General features: G+C 41.7%; 1 protein-coding gene across 1 annotated transcript; it reads left to right on the forward strand.

Annotated features, from left to right (window-relative positions):
- The first annotated feature begins 137 nt into the window (after positions 1 to 137).
- On the forward strand, positions 138 to 24,141 carry LOC140481773 (T-cell-specific surface glycoprotein CD28 homolog). Its single transcript, XM_072578305.1, has 4 exons — positions 138 to 201; positions 12,672 to 13,040; positions 15,971 to 16,074; positions 23,594 to 24,141. The coding sequence occupies exons 1-4, from the start codon at positions 138 to 140 to the stop codon at positions 23,708 to 23,710; spliced, it is 654 nt and encodes a 217-aa protein (XP_072434406.1). The 3' UTR covers positions 23,711 to 24,141.

Consider the following 24,141-nt stretch of genomic DNA (forward strand, 5'->3'; position numbering starts at 1 on the left):
ATCACGTAACTTTCCCCAGTCCCTCCTCTTCACTACCACAAGCCATTTCCTATCACACAGTACCATGTGTACGTAAGGTTCTGAATTCAAAAGTGCTATTTACAATAAATGCAGTTCAGTACCGGAGCGTCAAACTCATGGCTTGTCCCCGAAACCTATTGGTAGTTTTTCTTTGGATCTACACAGCTCAGAGGTTGGATGGTAAGAACGCCATTTGGTTGTGAATTATTGTAAATAGAATACTAAGAATTTCCAAAAGTATTTGGACAGGCAAAGTGAGCAGGGAATTATTTGGCAGATGGGTAAATATGAGGTTGTCATATAAATATAAATTTTTATAAATGGAGAGAGATTGCAGAATATTGAGGGATCTGGATGTCCTTCTATATGAATCACGAAAAAGGTTAGCACTCATACAGCCGGTAATTAGGAAGGTAATTGTAATGCTGGAGGAAGGAAGTGCCAAAATCTTTCTACAACTGTGCAGGGTATTAATGAGATCGCACATCAAGTACTGTGTCCAGTTTCAGTCTCTTAAAGAGGGATATGCTTACACCGAAGAAAATTCAGAGTCGGTTCTCTGGGCTGATTCCTTGGATGAGGACAGTGGAGATGAAGATGAATTTCTTCTCTCAGAAAGTTGTTGGTGTTTGGAATTCTTGGAGTTGGGGGATAGATTTGCCTCCATGCCTTGAACTGTAAAGAGCTGAGACTCTACCTTCTGATAACTTCACAATAGATGCCAGTTGGCGATGTGTGTGCATGGACTTTGGATAAATAGTGGAAAGAGCCCACTTCTGATGGATAGGAGTTTTGCATTAAAACCGATGCTAGAAAGCTGTAGTAGTGAAAGTAGAAAGGAGCAGCATCTTTGATGTCATCAGGATGTCACAAGGCATCGCTAAAGTGCGCACATTGCTCCGAAATGGGAGATAGTCACTTCACAGCTTAAAGGTGACCACTAGACAGTTGAAGAAAACCAGACAGTTAGTACAGAAGTCTTCTTAGATGATCTCACTCGCAAATCAGTTTTCCACTTTGGATACTGGTGAAGCCACTGATTCTTCAGAGAAGTACAGCTAGAGCCAAGTCAGTGGCCCCACTAGTGGCTCGGCTGTACTGGAGGGAAGGAAGAAGAGAGGAAGAGCAGTATTAACAGGGGATTCTTTAGGGGAACAGATGGTCAGCTAATGGTATGTTGCCTCCCTGAGACTGGCTTTAGGACATTCTCCTGGAGGGGAATGAACAGCCAGAGGCCATGGTCCTCAGTTGGTACCAACTACTTGGGTCAGGACTTTTCCAGCACCACTCTAATCCTGACTCTAATGGATGAGAGCATGAAAGTAGATTTCATGGGAGGCATGAAATCAGAAGGAGACTGAAAAGCAAACTTCCAAAGCAGTAATCTCAAGTTTACTATCAGTCTCACATGCTAGTGGGCATAGCAACAAGACAAGTCCGAAACTAAATAAATGGCTGGAAAACTGGTGTTCAAGCTACCTGTACACTTTGGACATGTTGCCTCTTGGCGGGACCAGATTAACACTCTGACAAGAAGATTTATTTGTGCTGTTGTGAAGGATATAAACTTGTTTGGCAGTGGGTGGAACCCTAAGAAGGAACTTAAGAGTTCCAAAACCAGTTTAAAAAAAAGGGAACTTGTGACTAAACATAGAGAACGGATGAAAAAGTGGTAACCATTGAATATGATCAAAATGGAGAATAATGTTAAAAAGGCTGAATTGAAGTTTATCAATCTGAATGCATGAAGTATTCACAAAAAGGCTGATGATTCAAAAGCAGAATTTGAGGTAAGCGGAAATGTAGTAACTTCTATTGCAAGAAAGTGGCTACAGGGCGACTGAGAATTGACTATTAGGTTTATTCTATATTTAAATGGGATAAAAGATAACATTAGTTAAAGAGAATCATTGCTTGAAGAATCACGATGTAGAATCAATGTTGATGGAAACAGCAATAGATAATAAACAATGATGAGAGTTTACTATAGAACACCACACTGTAATACTGATGTTGAGCCCTCCATAAATCTGGAAATTAGAGATAAATGTAATATGGCTAATACAGTTGCTTATAGACTGGGTTAACTAAGTCAGCAGTACACTGTGGAACATGAATTGCGTGGAATTCTGGAACATTATATTGAGGAGTCAACTAGAGTCATAGAGATGTATGGCACAGAAACCCTTCAGTCCAATTCGCCCATGTCGACCAGCTAAACTAACTTTAGCCAAAATTCCTGAGATTACACCAGTGTGGGACTGTTTGCTTTCCCACTCCAACAGTTGTTTGGCCTTGTTATGTTGCCAATTTAGTGCTAAGTTTGGCACTTTTTTGTGTGTATGCCCAATAACCTGGATTGATGTATATTGTCCAGATAATTCGTTTGTGATTTTTTTATTATGACCGACAGAAAAAGAAGCTGAGATTCAACATTGAAATATTGTTTAGCTCCATTACATCATCTAGTTAAATTCTGGTGATATGAAGTAGTTCAGGCCAAGCTACCAATTTCTGTGATGCTGGTAACAAATCAGAATTAGACACTGATGTAAGCACATGAACAAGGCAATCCATACTAAAAAATGATTATGGGCAGCATGGTGACTCAGTGTTAGTACTGCTGCCTCACAGCACCAGGGACCCAGTTTTGATTCCACCTTCTGTGTTGTTGTGTGGAGTTTGCGCAATCTCCCATGTCTGTGTGGGTTTCTGCTTGCAGTTCAAAGATGTGCAGTCTAAGTGGATTAGCCATGCTAAATTGCCTGTGATGTGCAGGCTAGGTGAATTAGCCTTGGGAATTGCAGGGATACAGGGAAGAGGTGGGGGGGGCTTCTGGGTAGGATGCTCTTTGGAAGGTCGATGCGAATTTATTGGGCCAAATGTAGGGATTATATGAGACTATGGTTAATGAGTCAGTGCGCACAGTACAGGTATGCTGATCGGCAGTGGAGTTTTAAAGCAGCTCACACTTCTCTGGTATACAGTAACGCAAAACTAGTCTATTATTGAGCTGTAAAATTCTCACTCAGTATTTTTGATTCCAATTCTGTACTGAACTACCTGACCTCAACTATGACATTTCAGCTTTCACACCTTTAGCCTAGAAATAGGGTAATTAGCTTGGGTTCCTGCTCTTATCACTATCCAAAGATTCCAGCTAGAAATTGTACTTGAATGTTTGTGACGACAGTATTGTTTTCCCAAATTGAACAATTTGACACTTACGGTTGAGTCTCAGGAAGATTGGTCACTTGACTACTGGACTCCTGCCTTGCAAAAGTGAGTTCATTTTTGAGGGAAAGAAAGATGTAAAACAATAGGAAAGATACAGAGGCTTAGGAGAGGGTGCAAAGAATTTTACGAGGATGCTGCCTGGACTGGAGGGCTTGTCTTACAAAGAAAGGTTGACTAAGCTCGGACTTTTCTCGCTGGAGAGAAAGAGGAAGAGAGGTGACCTGATCGAGGTACACAAGGTAATGAGAGGCATGGATAGATTCAATGGCCAGAGACTTTTCCCCAGGACAGGACTGACTGGCACGAAGGGTCATAGTTTTAAGATATTAGGAGGAAGGTATAGAGGAGACTTCAGTGGTAGGTTCTTTACGCAGAGTTGTGAATGCATGGAATGCGTTGCCAGCAGTGGTGGTGGAAGCAGAGTCATTAGGGAAATTCAAGTGACTGCTGGACATGCGCATGAACAGCAGTGAATTGAGGGGTGTGTAGGTTAGGTTATTTTATTTTAGATTAGGAATAATCCTCGGCACAACATCGTGGGCCGAAGGGCCTGTTCTGTGCTGTACTTTTCCAAGTTCCATGTTCCATCCAAACCTAATCTAGTCCCATTTGCCATCATTTGGCCCATATCCCTGTAAACCCCTCCTCTATTCATATACCCATCAAGATGCCTTTCAAATGCTGTAATTGTACGAGCCTCCACCACTTCCTCTGGCAGCTCATTCCATACACGTACCACCCACTGCATGAAAAAGTTACCCCTTAGGTCCCTTTTAAATTTTTCCCCTCTCACCCTAAACCTATGCCTTTTGGTTCTGGACTACTCCACCCCAGAGAAAAGACTTTGTCTATTTACCCTTTCCATGCCCCTCATGATTTTATAAACCTCTATAGGGTCACCATCAGCCTCTCAGGCTGTTTTGGATTTGATGTGTAACAAGAAAGGGCTAATTAATAACCTTACTGAAAAGAAGCCTTCAGCACATAGTATCATAGTAATATGATAGAATTTCACATGAAGATTAAATGAGTCATATTTCATTCTGAAACTAAGGTCTTAAATTTGAGCAAATGAAACTGAAGAGCAAGTTGGCTAGAATGAATTTGGAAAATCACAATGAGTTTTGATGGAACACAGGCATTATTTAGTATTTATATAAATATTGCAAGGTTTACAATAGATATACACTCCTCCAAGGTGTAAACATCAAAAGGGAAAAGTGAATCAATCATAGTTAATGAAAGAAGTTAAGACATACAAAGACAAGGTAGTGAGGAACATAAAGGTGAGGATGAACGTTCATATCAATATGAGAAAGGAAAACGATTAGCAATGATAAATGTGGCCCTAAGGAAATTTATATTGAAGGACAGGAAAATGGCAAAGAAAATGAACACTTATTTTGCTTCTGTCTGTCTTCACGGAAGATGATGCAGGAAATCTCACAGAAATAAAGCACCCGAGGAACATCTGTAACTGAAGAGTTAAAAGAAATTACTAAAGAGGTAGTATTTGAAAACATAGCTGGATTGAGGGTCATAAATCTCTTTGACCAGGTTCAATTAGCAGCATCTCAAAATGTTGAAGGAAGTATCAATAGAGATAGCGGATGCACTGGTCATCTTTCAAAATTCTGGCAGGACTTTGATAGGGCCCTAAGTGTTGTCAGACAGGGAGGTCTAGGGATGCAGGTACATAATTCTTTGAAAGTTGCGTCATAGGTAGACAGGGTGCTTGAGAAGGTGCTTGACTGCTTATGTTCATTATTGAGATCATTGAATATAGGACCAGTAATACACAGTAATTGCTGGAAAGGCTCAGCAGGTCTGTCAGCATCTGTGAATAGAAATCAGAGTTAACGTTTCAGATCCAGTGTTCCTTCCACAGTCCAATTCCTCATAAGAGTTGGAGTGTCCTATTGCAATTGTACAGGATGATGATGAGGCCACTTGTGGAGTATTGTATACAGTTCTGGTTGCCCTCTGAAAAGAAGGATATTATTAACTGGAGAAGGTTCAGAAAAGATTTTCCAGAATATTGCTGGGACTGCAAGGTTTGAGTTATAATGAGAGGCTGGATAGGTGGGGACTATTTTCACTGGATATGGAATCAATTGTAATATTTCCAAATTTGCTGATGCCACCAAACTGGGTGGGATTTTAGAATCATACAGCACGGAAACAGACCCTTCAGTCCAACTTGTCCATGCTGACTAAGTTGCCAAAGTAAACTAGTCCCTTTTGCCTTATCCATATCCCTCTAAATCTTTCCCAATTATGTATCTGTTCAAATGTCTTCTAAATGTTATAACTGTACCTGCACCTATCACTTCCTCTGGCAGTTCATTCCATACACAAGCCTTCTGTGTGAAAACACTGTCCCTCAGGTCCCTGTTAAACCTTTCTCCTCTCATCGAATAAAACTTTGACCATCTGAGGAAAATAGCCCCAGCCTATTCAGCCTCTCCCAAAACCCAAACCTTCTAATCCCAGCAACATCCTTGTAAATCTCTCCCACACCATTTCAAGTTTAACAACATCTTTCCTATAGCAGGCAACCTGAATTGTATGCAGTATTCCAAAATGGCCTAACTAGTGTACTGTATAGCTGCAATATGACACCCCAACTCCTATACTCAATGCACTGACCAGTAAAGGCTTGTACCAAATGCCTTTTTCACTGTGCTATTTACCCGTGACTCCACCTTCAAGGTGCTATGAACCTGCACCCCAAGGTTTCTTTGTTTGGCAACACTCCCCAGGACCCTACCATTAAGATTATAAATCCTGCCATGATTTGCCTTCCCTAAATGAAACACCTAACATTTATTTAAAGAAAACTCCATCTGGCACTCCTCGGCCCATTGGCCCATCTGGTCAAGGTCCCATTGTACTCTGAGATAACTTTTCTCTCTGGCCACTACACCTCCAATTTTGCCAGGCAGGTAGCTTTATCTTAAGCAATCTCAAGATAAAGAGCAGACTATTTAAAACTGAGATAGAGAATTCCTTCATTTAAGAGGGTGGTTATGCAAATTTGTGAAGTGTTCCATTTCTTTCTAGGGTCCTCTTGTGGCACAGAGGTAGAGTCTCTACCCTTGAACCAAGAGACCTGGGTTCAAGTCCCACCTGCTTCAGAGCTATGTAATAACATCTCTGAACAGGTTGATTAGAAAAATAAGTTAGGTTTTTTTAAAGAAATCAAATTCTCTCTCCAAGGCATTGTGGAAGCTCTATCATTGAGCAGGAAAGATTAAAATCAATTGATTTTTGGAGATTAATAACATTAAAGGATATGAGGATAATGCAGGAAAATAACATTGAAGAGATGATCACCCACGAACTAGAATAGTGGGGCAAGTTTTATGGGCTGAATGGCCGACTCCTGTTGCTATATTTCTTTATTTTTATTCCTTAGATAATTGAAGGGGTAGTAAAATTGCAAAAGTAAAAGAAAAACTCTAAAAACTGACATCCAGAAAATACAATGTCAGTATTTCAACCATTTGACCAGAGTTGAAAAGCTACAAGCATATAACATAGAACATTACAGGCCCTTCGGCCCTCGATGTTGCGCTAGTCTGTGAAAGTAATCTGAAGCTCATCTAACCTACACTATTCCAATGTCATCCTATGTTTATCCAATGACCATTTAAATGCCCTTAATGTTGACGAGTCCACTACTGTTGCAGGCAGGGCATTCCACTTACTACTCTCTGAGTAAAGAACCTACCTCTGACATCTGTCCTATATCTATCACCCCTCAATTTAAAACTATGTCCCCTCATGCTAGCCATCACCATCCAATGAAAAAGGCTCTCTCACCGTCCACCCTATCTAATCCTCTGATCATCTTGTATACCTCTATTAAGACACCTCTCAACCTTCTCTCTAATGAAAACAGCCTCAAGTCCCTCAGCCTTTCCTCCCTCCATACCAGGCAACATTCTGGTAAATCTCCTCTGCACCCTTTACAAAGCTTCCACATCCTTCCTATGTGACCAGAACTGTACGCAATATTCCAAGTGCGGCCGCATTATAGGAAGGATGTGGAAGCACGGAAAGGGTGCAGAGCAGCAACAGGTTAGAAACTGAAATGCACTGATAGAAAGGCAGAGGCATGTTTAATTGTAATTTTTACAAGGCAATTGGATAAACACAGAGAGAGGAGAAAACCGCAGGGCTGTGGAGAACAGGCAGGGTGTGGGATGAATTAAATTGCTCATGCTAAGATTTTCGGCTGAATGACTTCCCCTTTGGCATTCTGTGATTCAATTCTATAGGAGCAAAGGAGCAAAAAATATATGGTAGGCATGAACAGATCAAATAAAGAATTTAGGAAGTTTTTTTTAAACAGAGGGTGTGATAGTGTGAATTGGAATTGTTGAAGCCTTGATATGTTTAAGTAGTTTAATGCTTACGAGAGAGAGAAGGGATCGGAGGAATATAAATTCAGGGTTGGAAGAGGTCATGCAAGTCGGAGGAGGCTAGTGAGGAATGTGAACCCAAGCTGAGACTGAATGGACTATTTTTCTGTGCTGCAGTTTTGATGTTATTACCCAGACTGAGGCGATAATTGGAGAGAGTCTGAGACTGCTAACACTGAAATTGATCCCAAATGACAGAAGACAGTAATAGTGGTAGATGCTTACAAAGGAGGTGTTTCAGATGCTATTCATTCATGCACCTCATTAAACAAATCCATTTTATGTAATTTTCATTGGCAAACGTGAAATCATTTATGATATTGCAAGAGCGTTTGATGTGTCCATTTTAACTTTGTATCTTTGCTGTTTTTAATAGGTCAGATTAGCTCTGTTTTAACAGGCCAAGTTATGAACAGACTCTAAAATAGCAATTTTGCTGTTCCTGAAAATCCCAGGAATTCCCAGAGCTCATTACATTTTTGATGCTCGTCACTGGTGTAAAGGTTTACCTTTCCCTTTTGTTGTAAGATAAAGAAACATTGCTATCCCATGAATGAATGAGCAAAGGTTGGAGAGTGACCCATTTTCTATGTGTCAGCAGCTGAACTGAGTTGCTGAGCAAAGTGGAACCTTTCCCCAACCCCTCCGGAAGAGGCAAATAAAAAAACAAAGATCACAATCTGTAAAATTACTGCTGTATCATTTCCACGATAAATGATAAATTACGTCATATGAGATGTTGAATATATTCCATCAACCCTTTTAATTTCTGAATACATGATGATTTACCTCACTCCTTGCCAATTGTCAAGAATTTTAGAAATGCTTCAAGCTCCAAAGCCACTGATGATGAGACAAATCATGATGTAAGATTTGACAACACTGGAATCCTGGGTTCATACATTGAACCAGCGTCAGTTTTACTGTCATTTTAAGTGTGACTAACTGGTAGCTGTGAATAATGTTGGAACCACAGATTGGAAGGGTCACAGTTGCAGTTCAATAAAGCCTGTAACGCACTGAAAATCTCTATTCCCTTGTGAGGCTAGCCAATAAAACAGTTGACAGGTATTTAACTGTGTGAGACTGGATATCAGAGTACCATGGGGTGGCACGGTGGCTCAGTGGTTAGCACTGCTACCTCACAGTGCCAGGGACTTGGGTTTGATTCCACCCTCAGGCAACTGTGTGGAGTTTACACGTTCTCCCTGTGCTTGCATGGGTTTCCTCCAAGTGTTCTTGTTTCCTCCCACTGTCCAAAGATGTGCAGGTTAGGTGAATTGGCCGTATTGTCCAGGCATGTGCAGTGAGATGGATTAGGCAGGAGACAAGTAGGGTTACAAGGAAAGTGTGACCTTGGGAGGAATGTTAAACAAAGGGTCAGAGGGCCGAATGGTCTGCTTTGACACTGCAGGGATTCTGTCATCATTCTATTCTATTATACCCCCTACATATCCAGCTACCAGCCAGAGGTAGGGGAAGGAAATGGCTCTGTGGGTGATAGTCTGCCCTCTGAGTTAGAAAGGTGAGAGTTCAATTACAATTCCAGGGGCTTGAGCACAAAGTCTAGGTTGACACAGGGCTGTTGTACTATTCTGTCAGCAGCTCTATTTACCCACTAGGGTCAATGCCAAAGGTCCCACAGAGCTACTTGGAATGAACAGGATTTATATTTGATTATTCTCAAAAAGCAGATTATCTGTTCTCACGTCAAACAGATCCTTTGGCCCAACTCATCCAAGCCGACCAGGTTTCGTAAACTGAACTAGTCCCATTTCCTTGCGTTTGGCTCATATCCCTCAAAACCTTTCTTATCCATGTGCTTGTCTAAATGTATTTTAAATGTTGTAATTGTATTCACCTCTACCACTTCCATTGGCAGCTTGTTCCATACACCCATCACCTCCTATGTGAAAAAGTTGTCTTTCAGGTCCCTTTTAAATCTTTCCCCTCACACCTTAAACCAATGCCATCTAGTTTTAGACTCCCTGACTTAAGGGAAGAGATCTTTGCTTTTCACTTTATCTATGCTCCTCGTAATTTTATAAACCTGATTTTATAAGCCCACCCTTCCATCAGCCTCCAACAATCTAGAGAAAATAGCCCCAGCCTATCTAGCCTCTCCTTATAACACAAACCCTGTAGTAGCGGTAACATCCCTGTAAATCTTTTTAGACAATAGACAATAGGTGCAGAAGTAGGCCATTCTGCCCTTCGAGCCTGCACCACCATTCAATATGATCATAGCTGATCATCTTCAATCAGTATCCTGTTCCTGCCTTATCTCTATAACCCTTGATTCCACAATCCTTGAGAGCTCTATCCAACTCTTTCTTAAATGAATCCAGAGACTGGGCCCCCACTGCCCTCTGGGGCAGAGCATTCCACACAGCCACCACTCTCTGGGTGAAAAAGTTTCTCCTCATCTCTGTCCTAAATGGTCTACCCCGTATTTTTAAGCTGTGTCCTCTGTTCGGCACTCACCCATCAGCGGAAACATGTTTCCTGCCTCCAGAATGTCCAATCCTTTAATAATCTTATATGTCTCAATCAGATCCCCTCTCAGTCTTCTAAACTCAAGGGTAAACAAGCCCAGTCGCTCCAGTCTTTCAGTGTAAGGTAATCCCGCCATTCCAGGAATTGACCTCGTGAACCTACGCTGCACTCCCTCAATCGCCAGAATGTCTTTCCTCAAATTTGGAGACCAGAACTGCACACAGTACTCCAGGTGTGGTCTCACCAGGACCCTGTTCAGCTGCAGAAGAACCTTTTTGCTTCTATACTCAATCCCTCGTGTTATGAAGGCCAGCATGCTATTGGCCTTCTTCACTACCTGCTGTACCTGCATGCTTACCTTCATTGACTGGTGTACCAGAACACCCAGATCTCTCTGTACTGCCCTTTTACCTAAATTAATTCCATTTAGGTATTAATCTGCCTTCCTGTTCTTGCCACCAAAGTGGATCACCATACATTTATCCACATTAAACTGCATCTGCCATGCACCTGACCACTCACCTAACTTGTCCAGGTCATCCTGTAATCTCCTAACATTCTCATCACATTTCACCCTGCCACCCAGCTTAATATCATGAGCACATTTGCTAATGTTATTACTAATACCATCTTCTATATCATTAACATATAATGTAAAAGCTGCGGTCCCAGTACTAATCCCTGCAGTACCCCGCTGGTCACTGCCTGCCATTCCAAAATGGAGCATTTATCACTATTCTTTGTTCCCTATCAGCCACCAACTTTCAATCCAAGTTAGTACTTTGCCCCCAATACCATGCGCCCTAATTTTGCTCACTAACCTCCTATGTGGGACTTTATCAAAAGCTTTCTGAAAGTCCAGGTACACCACATCTACTGGGTCACCCTCGTCCATCTTCAGAGTTACATCCTCAAAAAATTCCAGAAGATTAGTCAAGCATAATTTCTCCTTCATAAATCCCTGCTGACTCTGACCTATCCTGTTACTACTATCCAGATGTGTCATAATTTCATCCTTTATAATAGACTCCAGCATCTTTCCCACCACTGAGGTCAGACTAACTGGTCTATAACTTTTCGCAGGGTCTGTGCAAAATGGCCAATATGCTGCAATCCTATGTTACACCATTCAAAAGCTTTTCATTCTTTCTCTCTAGATCAGGGTGCATTTGCAAGAATTGTATGAGTTCAAGTCTTTTTGTTTCATGTAATACTCTATTATACTGTGATAATATACAGATTACATTATATTCACAAAATTATGAGCTGCATTTGTAATTAAAATTCAAAGTTTCAAATTATCTACTTGGTGGATGCAAACAACATGCAGACCTACTTTTCCCAAGTTCTGGTCCTAATGTTTTAGCAAGCCTTAATCAATGTCTTTTTATTTAGATGGTACTGTAAATGTGATCCCTCTAATCCAGAATGTCTGAATATCTAGAAGCTAGGATGTCTGAGTCCATATCCCACCAATGAGACAGTAATAGATGAGGTCTCTTGGCTATCTATAACCATGTCCCAGACCTGATAATTAGTATGTTGATTGTAAAATATCCTATTCTGCTATTTCAAATTGATCAAAGGACTTTGCCTAGCTAATATTTATTGCTTAACTACGACTAAAAAAGCAGATTGTGTTATATTTCTTTTAGCATTTTGTATGACCTTGCTATTTGCAAAGTAGCTGGAATGTGTGTCTGCAACTTGTTTGCAACTCTCTTCCTCTCTCTCTCTCCCCCTCTCTGTTCTTCATTTCTCTTTTGCTGTCTCTGTCGTATTCCTGGTTTTGGTATGTTGGGCGAAAGAAAAGTGTAGATTAGATTAGATTACTTACAGTGTGGAAACAGGCCCTTCGGCCCAACAAGTCCACACCGCCCCGCCGAAGTGCAACCCACCCATACCCCTACATTTAACCCTTACCTAACACTACGGGCAATTTAGCATGGCCAATTCATCTGGCCTGCACATCTTTGGACTGTGGGAGGAAACCGGAGCACCCGGAGGAAACCCACGCAGACGTGGGGAGAACGTGCAAACTCCACACAGTCAGTTGCCTGAGTCAGGAATTGAACCCAGGTCTCTGGCACTGTGAGGCAGCAGTGCTAACCACTGTGCCACCGTGCCACCCACATTCCAATTGGAGCCAAGTGCACTAATTTCTTTACTGCTGTTAGGATCTTTGGGCTTTGCTTGGTTCCTCTGCATGGCTTGCTCCAGATGATCTCAATGTAACTCATCCCACAGAACCAAGTCAGCTTCTGGCTTCACCAGTAAGTTTTAGCTTCCCAACAATAAAGCCAAGTGAGGGACGAACCTGGGGAGCACAAATTTGGGGAGGATATCAGTCAGGTGGAGAGAAAAATAAACACAAAAGCAAACAGGAATGATTAATTGTAGTGCACATGATAAATTGAACAAAAATGAATGATTATAATAGATATAACACTTCGAGCAGGAATTAATGATTTGCTTTTCTGTCTTTTCAAGGAGCTGGACTAAGAGTTGACCAGCCAAGGTTCTTGGAGGTTGATAGCACCGGTGAGGCCACCCTACAGTGTAACCACAGCTGGGATGAAAAGACAGAACTAAAATTAACTATTCTTAAAGAAAGAGATTCACAAGTGATTTGCATTGGAAGAACAAATTCATCTGTACATCATGTCAACTCTACAGAACTCCTGCATTGCCAGATTAACCGGACATCAGACAGTATTTATGTCACGTTCTATGGATTCAACTCATCTTTAATTGACAACTTTTTCTGCAAGATCGAGAAATTATACCCACCACCTTATGAAGGGAAACAAGGGAATGGGACGATTATGTTCATCAGCAGCAAGAAGAATTGCAAGAAATGTGAGAGCAGTTGTGGATTTGTATAACTTCTGGGTTAACTTGTGTACTTAGTAATGTGATCGCAGAGGTGAATGGAACTTGTTTCATTTTAGGCAACCTGTGTTAAAATTAAACACTCCAAAGACAGGTACAACACAGGGTTAGATAGAGAGTAAAGCTCTCTCCATAGTCCCCACCAAACACTCCCAGAAAGGTCCAGCGCTGGATTATAGAGTCATAGAGTCATACAACACAGATACAGTCCCTTTGGTCCAACCATTGCATGCCAATCATAATCCCAAACTAAACTAGTTCCACCTGCCTGTGCTTAGCCCGTATCCCTCCAAACATTTCCTATTCATGTACTTAGCTAAATGTCTTTAATATGTTGTAACTGTAGCCACATCTACCACTTCCTCGGGAAGTCCATTTCACATGCAAATCACTTTCTGTGTAAAAGAAATTACATATCATGTCTTGTAAAAATATAGGGTCATACAGCACAGAAATTGATCCTTCGGTCCAACCAGTCCATGGCAAACATAATTCCAAATTAAACTAGTCCCACTTGCCTACTCCTGGTCCCTATCCATCCAAACCTTTTCTATTCATGTACCTATCCAAATGTCTTTTAAACGTTGTGATTATACCCACATCCACCACGTCCTCTGGAAGTTCATTCCACCCTCTGTGTATAATAACCATAATAAAACTGCAATAAATCTTCAATTAAGCCTGCAATCCTAGGAGCAGTTGCAAGAACCACAATGCCTTTTTAACGTTTTCTCCTCTCACCTTAAAAATATTCTCTTTAACCTTGAAAATGCCACCCTAGGGAAAAGACACCTGCCATTCACCTCATGATTTTATAAATCTCTATAAGATCAATTCTATAGGGACAGCACAGGGTTGAATACAAAGTAAAACGTTTTCTATATTGCCCCATCCGAGAGTCCCATAACAATAAATTATTTAGATACAGACTAAAGCTTACTCTATACTTTCCTATCAAACACTCTCAGGATAGGAAAAGCACTGGATTGGAATCAGAGTAAAGTTTCCTGTATACTTTCTCTATGTCGGAGCAGAATGCTTAGCACTGTTGCCTCACAGCACCAGGGGCCCAGGTCCAAATCTCGCCTTGGGCGACTGTCTGTGTGGAGTTTGCACCTCCTCCCTAAGTCTGCATAGATTTCCTCCAGGTGCTCCAGTTTCCTCCTACAGTCCAAAGATGTGCAGGTTAGGTGAATTAGCCATGCCAAGTTGTCCATAGTGTTCAGGGATGTGTAGGTTAGGTGCATTAGTTAGGAGAAATGTAAAATAATAGGGTAGAGGAATAGGTCTGGGTGAGATACCCTTTGAAGGGGTATAGCTTTAAATTGAGGGGTGATAGATAGAGGACAAATATCAGAGGTAATTTTTTTACTCAGAGTAGTAGGGGCAGAGTAGTAGTCAAATGCACTGCATGCAACTGCAGTAGACTCACCAACTTTAAGGGCATTTAAACGGTCATTGGATAGTCATATGGATGAAAATGAAATTGTGTAGGTTAGATGGGCTTCAGGTTGATTTCACAGGTCAGTGCTACATTGAGGGCCGAAGGGCCTGTACTGTGCTGTAATGTTGTATGTCCTGTTGAAGGGTTGGTGTGGACTTTTGGGCCAAATGGTCTGTTTCCACACTGTAGTGATTCTATTATTCTATATGCTGCCCCATCCAACAGTCCCAGAACAAGTAAATCACAAGCCTAGATACAGAGTAAAGCTCCTTCTATATTGTTCCAAACTAACAGTCCCAGGATAGATACAGAATAAAACTCAGTCTACGCTGTCCCTGTCAAACAGTCCCAGAAAGGTACAGCACTGGGCTAGACACAGATTATAGCTTCTTCTAAACTGTTGCAATAAGTCCAATATCAGAAGAGACCCCTGTGTACAAATGTAGTATTTTGCTTTACCCACCTACCCCCATTTGCTATCTGATGGCCAACGTCCAAATTCATTATTAAGAAATTAATTGCTAAGGAATTAATAAGCCATTGTTCTTACAGTTGCACAGTTTGTGATGTTCATCAGCACCTAACAATCTAAATGGATTGGCAGTATAACCACAATTCTTAGTGGCATTAAATTAATTCATTCATAATTAAGTACTTAGTTGGCTTGTTTTGTAAAGTCCAGAGATTGTGAAAGGCATGATAGCAACAGAAGTGTTTATTTATTTTGTCACTGGTTTAGATAATGATTGATATGTACCTCAACTTCCTTTGCCCATATTCCTAAATAACATTTCCCAATAATACAAAAACCTCCAGCTTTAGAATTTAATGGTCCCAGCCATTGGGGTTAGGGTGACCTGAATTTTCTCCAACATTTATGTGAAACATTACTTCCTGATTTCCCTCCTGAATGGTCTAGCACTAATTTCAAAACCTTTCTTTTCCTGGACTCTTCCAGCAGAGGAATTGGCTTCCCCATGTCTCTTCTATACAATACAATCCCCTCAGCATACTCAGGTCCACACTGATCCTCTGAAGAGCATCCCACCCCACTACACCATCCTTGTAAACCTAGATTTCCCATGGCCAATCCATTTAACCTGCACATCTTTGGAACTGTGGGAGGAAACTGGAGCACCCAGAGAAAACCTACGCAGACACTGGGAGGAAGTGCAAATTCCACACAGATGGTTGCCCGAGGCTGGAATAGAACCCAGGGCCCATGCACTGAGGCACAGCAGTGCTAACCACTGAGCCATCCCACTAGTTCAATGGGATTGCTGCAAACTCCATTTTGAAGACATCTCTGAGCATGTTTAGGACACTAACTGACAAAATAGATCTGTTTCATAGAAATGCATGCAGTTATCAGAATCTTGTTTATATCAACATGCCTAAAGTGATAGTCTCAATATGCAATGTTCTTTCAATCATGTTTTTCATTGTGTTTCAGGTTTCCAGTTTGTAATGTTCTTGATCATGGGGTTTCTCGGTTTCCTGACTCTGTCAAGTATGATCTATAGCATTGTACTGACATTGAAGATATGCAGAGTTAAAGTAAGTGACTAATGGAACATCACTACCATTATAGAAAAAATATATAAAAAAAGAGAAGCCTTCAGCACAATATACACGTTACTATATCTAACTACCACTTGAATGACTCAGAACCTTTGTCTCCCACATCTATCAGCTTTTGGTGGTTCTCTGTGTTTGATAAAGAGTTTTCCAACAGTCTCCTTTATTAAGGAAAGACGTAAATGCAATGGAGGCAGTTCAGAGGAACTTTATTAGAATAATACCCGAAATGAGTGACTTGTCTGATGCGGAAAGGTTAGACAGATAAAGCTCCTCTGAACTGCCTCCATTGCAACCCTCCACCACCACTCTCTGTCTTCTACCTTTGAGCCAGTTCTGTATCCAAATGGCTAGTTCTCCCTGTATTCTGTGAGACCTAACCTTGCTGACCAGTCTCCCATGGGGAACCTTGTCGAACGCCTTACTGAAGTCCATATAGATCACATCTACCCTCATTAATCCTCTTTGTTGCTTCATCAAATAATTCAATCAAGTTTGTGAGACATGATTCCCCACACACAATTGACTATCCCTAATCAATCCTTGCCTTTCCAAATACATGTACATCCTGTCCCTCAGGATTCCCTCCAACAACTTGCCCACCACTGACGTCAGGTTCACTGGTCTATAGTTCCCTGACTTGTTCTTACCGCCCTTCTTAAACAGTGGCACCATGTTAGCCAACCTCCAGTCTTCTGGCACCTCACCTGTGACTATCAATGATATAAATATCTCAACAAGTGGCCCAGCAATGACTTCCCTAGCTTCCCACAAAGTTCTAGGGTACACCTGATCAGGTCCTGGGGAGTTATCAACCTTTATGCATTTCAAGACATCCATCATTTCTTCCTTTGTAATATGGACATTTTTCAAGATGTCACCATCTATTTCCCTACAGTCTATATCTTCCATGTCCTTTTCCACAGTAAATACTGATGCAAAATACTCGTTTAGTATCTCCCCATTTTCTGCGGCTCCATACAAGGGCCGCCTTGCTGATCTTTGAGGGGCCCTATTCTCTCCCTGCTTACCCTTTTGTGAAAGAAATCTTAGCAGGACTTATACACTTAATGGTAAGGCTCTAGGGAGTGCTGCTGAACAAAGAGACCTTAGAATGCAGGTTCATAGCTCCTTGAAAGTGGAGTTGCAGGTAGATAGGAAAGTGAAGAAGGCATTTGATATGTTTTCTTTTACTGGTCAGAGTATTGAATACAGGAGTTAGGAGGTCATGTTGCCACTGTGCAGGACATTGGTTAGGCCACTGTTGAAATATTGCATGTAATTCTGGCCTCCTTCCTATCGGAAAGATGTTGTGAAACTTGAAAGGGTTCAGAAAAGATTTACAAGGATGTTGCCAGGGTTGGAGGATTTGAGCTATTGGGAGAGGCTGAACAGACTGGGGCTGTTCTCCCTGGAGCGTCAGAGGCTGAGGGATGAGAGGGGAAAGATATAAAAGAGACCTAAGGGGCAACTTTTTCACGCAGAGGGTGGTACGTGTATGGAATGAGCTGCCAGATGATGTGGTGGAGGCTGGTACAATTGCAACATTTAAGAGGCATTTGGATGGGTATATGAATAGGAAGGGTTTGGAGGTATATGGGCTGGGTGCTGGCAGGTGGGACTGGATTGGGTTGGGATTTCTGATCGGCGTGGACGGGATAGACCGAAGGGTCTGTTTCCATGCTGTACATCTCTATGACTCTATGACTCGAAGTGGCCAATCATATTTACGACTCACAAGTGCACAGAAGAGAATCCACAATCAGTGGCATTACTATTACTGAATCCCCCTGCACTAACATCCCAGGAGTTCCCATTGAACAGAAGCAGAACTGTACCAGCCATATTAATGCTGTGACTACTAGAGCAGGTCAGAAGCTAGAAATCCTGCAGCGAGGAACTTATCTCCTGTCTCCTAATGTTTGTCTACAATATTCTCAAACCTCAAGTTAGGAGTGTGATGGAGTACTTCCCATTTGCCTGGATGCTCCAAGGGCACTCAAGAAACTTGACACCATCCAGGTTAAATCAGTCTAATTGATTGGTAGCAATGTGCACCGTCTATAAGATATATCGTACCAAATCACCAAGGCAGTTTGACAGCACTTTCCCAAGCAGCGACTTTTACCACCCATATGGACAAGGGCAGCAGATACATGGGAACCTGCAAGTTCCTCTTAAAATCAAACACCATCTTGACTTAGAACTGTGTCACCATATCTTCACTGTGGCTGGATCAAAATCCTGGAACTCCTTCCCTAACAGCACTTTGCACGTTGCTACAGCAGGTCAAGGAGACAACTTACAATCATTTTCTCAAGGTCAATTCGGAAAGGACACTAAATGCTGGCCCAGTCAATGATTCCATCATCCCATGATTTAATTATTTTTTAAATGATAAAGGCACAGCCAGGATAATAGAAGCAGTTCCAAAGAACTTTCAACAAAGCCTTTGAGGTATTTAGTTACAGCTCAATTCTCTGACACTTTCTCTGCTCCATTGGCAGGACCTGTGACCAGACCATGATGCATATTTGAGATGTAACCTCACCCCAGAGCTCTGTGGAGTGTTCTCACAACATCTTCCAATTTACATTGACCATTTCTTTCTGCACTCTAGCCTCTCAGTCCATCTCCCAAACACAAATTCCAGGGACACTGCATACAATACTTTCCTAATACAGATCCCAGAGATAGTGCCTTTGATACATCTCCCCAACACAGATCCCAGAGGCACTCCACGCTGTTCACCTCCCAACCGCAGATCCCAGAAGCATTCCACTCAGTACATGGATCACTGCAACTCTTCCCATCAGTGTATCGTCTAGCACATATCCAGAGGACATCTTCCGTTTGACCCTTCTGGATCCACAGCATTGATACTTCCAAGTTTAGTTTGCTTAAGCTATGGGTCATTTTGAAGGATTATATTATTTTCCCAGTTGCTGGGTCATAATTGGATTTTTTGTTTTCATTCCTTGTCTTGTTGTCTTTTGTGAAAAGGGGCATTGGAATTAGCCTGTTTCTAGTTCAGTGGGACATCCCCTGGACTCACTGATTCCGTTACAATGGCCATGAAATCCTTTGTAAATTTCTCCCCAATCTTACTGATAGGTATCAGAGATTGTTTCTCCCTGACCAGATTTGAGCATGTTTGGGATGTGTATGGAAGCAATCTTACAATCACGGCTGTGGAGTTTTGGGTGGGTAAGAGCTGCTATTCACTCTTCATCCACTCCCCGACTCTTCTGTCTGATGCTGAGGTTTAGGAACCAGTCTCCACATTTATCTACCCAACTCATCTTGCCAAATGATTTGTGACATAGGCACAAAGGGATAATGGCTGAAAAATGTGTTGCTGGAAAAGCGCAGCAGGTCAGGCAGAATCCAAGGAGCAGGAGAATTGACGTTTCGGGCACAAGCCCTTCTTCAAAGGGATAATGGCAGGATAAAGTCACCTCTCATTTCCATTACATAAGACAGAGGCACAAGATTAGAAATCTCACCCAGAGCATTTACTAGCTCTCAGTTCACCCCATTCCACTCACAGGGCAGCAGTGGTGGCAATCGAGTTATAAATGGAAGGATAATGGAGGTAGAGCAGCAATTGAAGGAGGATTGTAAAAGCTGTCAATCTGGTTCTAAGCCAGTCAGTGAGGGAGAAAACCAAAACACTTTGATTTGTGAATAGAGTTTATTGACAACTCAGTTATACAGCTCCTTGGACCCCCAACGTTTTAAAGGTGCTCACTGTATCAACAATTATAATAATACAGTTTATGTTCGTAACCCTAAATGAAGGCACAAACAACATAACAATGTGACTGACCAGGCAGTAACAAAAGATAAAAACCAAAAGAACTGTGGATGCTGTGAATCAGAAACAAAAACAGAAGTTGCTGGAAAAGCTCGGCAGGTCTGGCAGCAAATCCGTGAAGGGAAATCAGAGTGAATGTTTTGGGTCCGGTGACCTTTCCTCAGTTCTGAGCAAGGTTCACTGGAACCAGAAATATCAACTCTGATTCCATTAACAAAAGATATCTTGAATAAGAAGTTAAAAATCACACAACACCAGGTTATAGTCCAACAGGTTTAATTGGAAGCACACTAGCTTTCGGAGCGAAGCTCCTTCATCAGGTGAAGGAGCGTCGCTCCGAAAGCTAGTGTGCTTCCAATTAAACCTGTTGGGCTATAACCTGGTGTTGTGTGATTTTTAACTTTGTACACCCCAGTCCAACACCGGCATCTCTGAATCTTGAATAAGAAGGACGTCCACCAGACTCCAGTAGAAGTGTGTGGTCTTGGGGACAGGCATCATTTTAACAGAGACATGGGGCAACCTTAGTGTTTATTTTCCCCCAACAGTTGTGATGTCCTAAACTTTTATAGCAACTAATCATCAAACAAGCTGAAACCATTGTCTTTTGTCCCTATCAAAAAATTCAACTCAACACCATTCCCTTCCTTGGCCATTGCCTGAGGTTGCACCACTGTTTACAACTTTACACCCTATTTAACTTAAATTGAGTTTCCATCTCCAGATCTGCTCCATCGCCATGATTTCTTTGTGTGAGAATTGCCTATCTTCCACCCTCTACTCTTATCTAGAGGTTAATAAGAGTGAGGCAATTAAGATAATTCAGCTAAACAGAAAAAAATACTCAAAGGTCTAAAATCTGACAACACTCTAGAAGCTAATTGTGTCCATATTGTGGTTTTAGAAGAGATAACTGTAAAGATAATAGATAGACTAGCTATAATTTTTCAAAATTCCCTAGATTCTAGATCAATCCCAACAGTTTAGAAGTTAGCAAATGTAACACTGCTGGTCAAGAAAGGAAGAAGAGAGAAACAGGAAACAACATACCTGCTAAACTAAAATTAGTCATCAAGAAAGTTCTGAAGTAGATTAAAGGCAAATACTGTAAATCAGTTATTACAAGAAGTTTTGACAGTGCAGTTAGAATACCTGATATTAGATTAGAACATGTCAACAAAGTTTTGCAAAAGTGAAATGCCATTTAACAAGCTTTGTGAGGATAAAAGTAAGTAATTAAATAAAGGGGAACTGCTAGATGTGCTCTCTTGAATTTCCAAAAGCTTTATTATAAGTTACTGCAAAACAATGTGATGAACCCAGCTGCTGGTAATACTGGACAAGTCAGGTTCCAGTCTGAAACCTGGCTTGATAGACCATCCATTTTGTTTTTGCAATTTAGTTATTACAGTGATAGTCTGTCACTGAATATATTCACAAGAAGCTGTCAAAGTACTTTTAACAAAAGTGTGTTTATGAAACAAAAGGAATAAAAGCAAAATAATTTGGAAAGATCTTATAAAGAGCAAGAAGACAAATGTAACCCTTTTTCACAATAGTATTCTTCATAGACATGTAACCCAGTTAGGTATTGCTTCTATCTTCCATCTTTAATTTCTTACTCAACTGACAAGGTTGTAAGCATTTCCTTTGAACAACTCCCTGAAATTTATCAGATATCTGGTATATGTGCCCAGAGGCATACAGACACTTGCTGATTTTTTTTGTAATTAAACAATGCGAGCAACTAAGGTTATTTTCCAGCCCTTTTTTAAAAATAGAATCCTTGCAGTGTGGAAACAGGCCCTTTGGCCCAACAAGACCCCAAAACCTCCAAAGGGTAACCCACGCAGACCCATACCCCTACCCTATTATCCTACATTTACCCCTGACTAATTCACCTGACCTACACACACCTGAACACTACGGGCAATTTAGCATGGCCAATTCACCTAACCTGCACATCTTTGGATTGTGGGAGGAAGCTGGAGCATTCGAAGGAAACCCGCACAGACATGGGGAAAATTTGCAAACTCCACACAGACAGTTGCCTGAGACGGGAATTGAACCTGGGTCCTTGCTGCTGTGAGGCAGCAGTGCTAACCACTGAGCCACCATGCCATCCCCAAAGCTCAATGCAACACTCTATCAGTCCTCAATCATCTGAATTATTGGCATACAATACAGTGACTCCTGACTTTGTATACACCCGATGCATGGGTTCTGACAATGGCGAAACGGCATCAGCTGCAGTGATAGTGGAGCAGGGACGCCTAGCTGCACTAGACTTGGAGCGTGGACTGTTTCGGCAACAGCAAGTCGTTGACTGCAGTGGTGTCGGTGCACTGAGCAGGAGAGTCTGGCTGTCGTAGGTCTAGAGCAAAAGCGTAGAAGTCCTAGAGCCATGTCTGAGACCCCAGTCTTTGAAGTTGAACTGTATCTAAGTACTTTCTTTTTATTCTTTGTACCTTAAGATGACAACAGGTCATGGCGACAGAACTCATTTCACTGTATTTCCCTAGATATATGTGACAATAAGTCATTCATTCATTCCTGCAGTGATGCTCTGGAACTGTGACAACTGATACATATGTCCAATGCAATTCTTTAATCTATATTGGCTTCCAGTCCAGTATTACCTCAATATAAAATCCTTAACTTTGTGCTCCAATCCCTCCATTGCCTGTGCCTCCTTATGTCTCTAATCCACTCTAGTCCTATAACATTTTGAGATCTCTGTGCTCCACCAGTTCTCGTCTTTTAGACACCCCATCTTTTGCACCCCTGACATTAGCTCCTTGACTTTGAACATTGGAATTCCCTTCTTAAACTTCATGTTGCCTCCCCCTCTTTGTTGCTCACTTATTCTATCTCTCGTAGTCTCTAATTTAAAACATTGCTCTGTGACCATGGCAACCCTGCTAATACGTCTGGTAATGTTTTTGTGCTGTCTTGGGGGGGCATTTCCTTGGGCTGAAGACACCATATAGATACAATTAATGTTGAGCACCAAAAAGGTGATTTTCAGTTAATTAGAGTCATAGAGATGATGGAAGCAGACCCTTCAGTCCAACTCGTCCATGCTGACCAGATGTCCCAACCCAATCCAGTCCCACTTGCCAGCACCCACCAAACCCTTCATTCCATCCACGTACCACCCTCTGTGTGAAAAATTTGCCCCTTAGGTCTCTTTTATATCTTTCCCCTCTCACCCTAAACCTATCCCTCTAGTTGTGGACTCCCCCACCCCAAGGAAAATACTTTGTCTATTTATCCCATCCATGCCCCTCATGATTTTATAAACCTCTGTAAGGTCACCCCTCAGCCTCTGACACTCCAGGGAAAACAGCCCCAGCCTATTCAGCCTCTCACTATAGCTCAAATCCTCCAACCGTGGCAATATCCTTGTAAATCTTTTCTGAACCTTTTCACGTTTCACAACATCTTTCCGGTAGGAAGGAGACCAGAATTGCACGCAATATTCCAACAGTGGCCTAACCAATGTCCTATACCGCTGCAACATGACCTCCCAACTCCTGTACTCAATAGTCTGACCAATAAAGGAAAGCATACCAAACGCCGCCTTCACTATCCTATCTATCTGCGAATCCACTAATTGTTGCATGAACTGGAAGGTATGGCTTGGGGAAATGACACTAAATATATGCATTTCTTTCACAGAAGGTGGTAAAGAAAGAAGAGGAGAATTCTGTGTATGAGCAAATGGCCCCCAGCAATGGTGGAGAGCAGAGCAGGAGGAACACTGAGTCGGCCACTACTCTTTCACGCAAATACTAAAAGAAAATGTTGATCTAGTCAAGCACGGAACTTCATTGTAACAGTTGAACTGCTTCTATATTTGTCAGAGCACAGTTGAATGTGGTCTCTTTTGTAGTCTGAAAGCTTTGGAGAAACGCTGTGTAAAATGGTCAATATGTTACTGCCATGCTATATTTGTTCTCAAACCAACGAGTCTTGATACTCGAGTTATTTTTGTATCAATGCAGCATCACCTCACAAAGTACCGCTAGAAGAGGCAAGGGTGGTAAACTTCCATATAGAGCCAAGAGCAGGTAGTTCATTACCACTGGGGACATGGTTGGGTTACTGGGCCTCCTTTGAGCGAGGGAGCTTTCGCACAGGATACACTAGCCTCTAGTACTGGATCCACAAAGTTGTATATTTAAAACACACCATGTAAAGATGTGAAATCAAACTTTGAATTCTCA

Source organism: Chiloscyllium punctatum, chromosome 10 (assembly GCF_047496795.1).
Source record: "Chiloscyllium punctatum isolate Juve2018m chromosome 10, sChiPun1.3, whole genome shotgun sequence".
In the NCBI taxonomy this organism is placed as follows: Eukaryota; Metazoa; Chordata; class Chondrichthyes; order Orectolobiformes; family Hemiscylliidae; genus Chiloscyllium; species Chiloscyllium punctatum.

Bases quoted from the DNA above. Each gene is read 5' to 3' on its own strand.
- LOC140481773 (XM_072578305.1), top strand. From the start codon at position 138: ATGGCTTGTCCCCGAAACCTATTGGTAGTTTTTCTTTGGATCTACACA. The intron at 202-12,671 runs GTAAGAACGCCA...TGTCTTTTCAAG, and splicing joins CACAGCTCAGAGGTTGGATG to GAGCTGGACTAAGAGTTGAC. The intron at 16,075-23,593 runs GTAAGTGACTAA...TTTCTTTCACAG, and splicing joins TGAAGATATGCAGAGTTAAA to AAGGTGGTAAAGAAAGAAGA.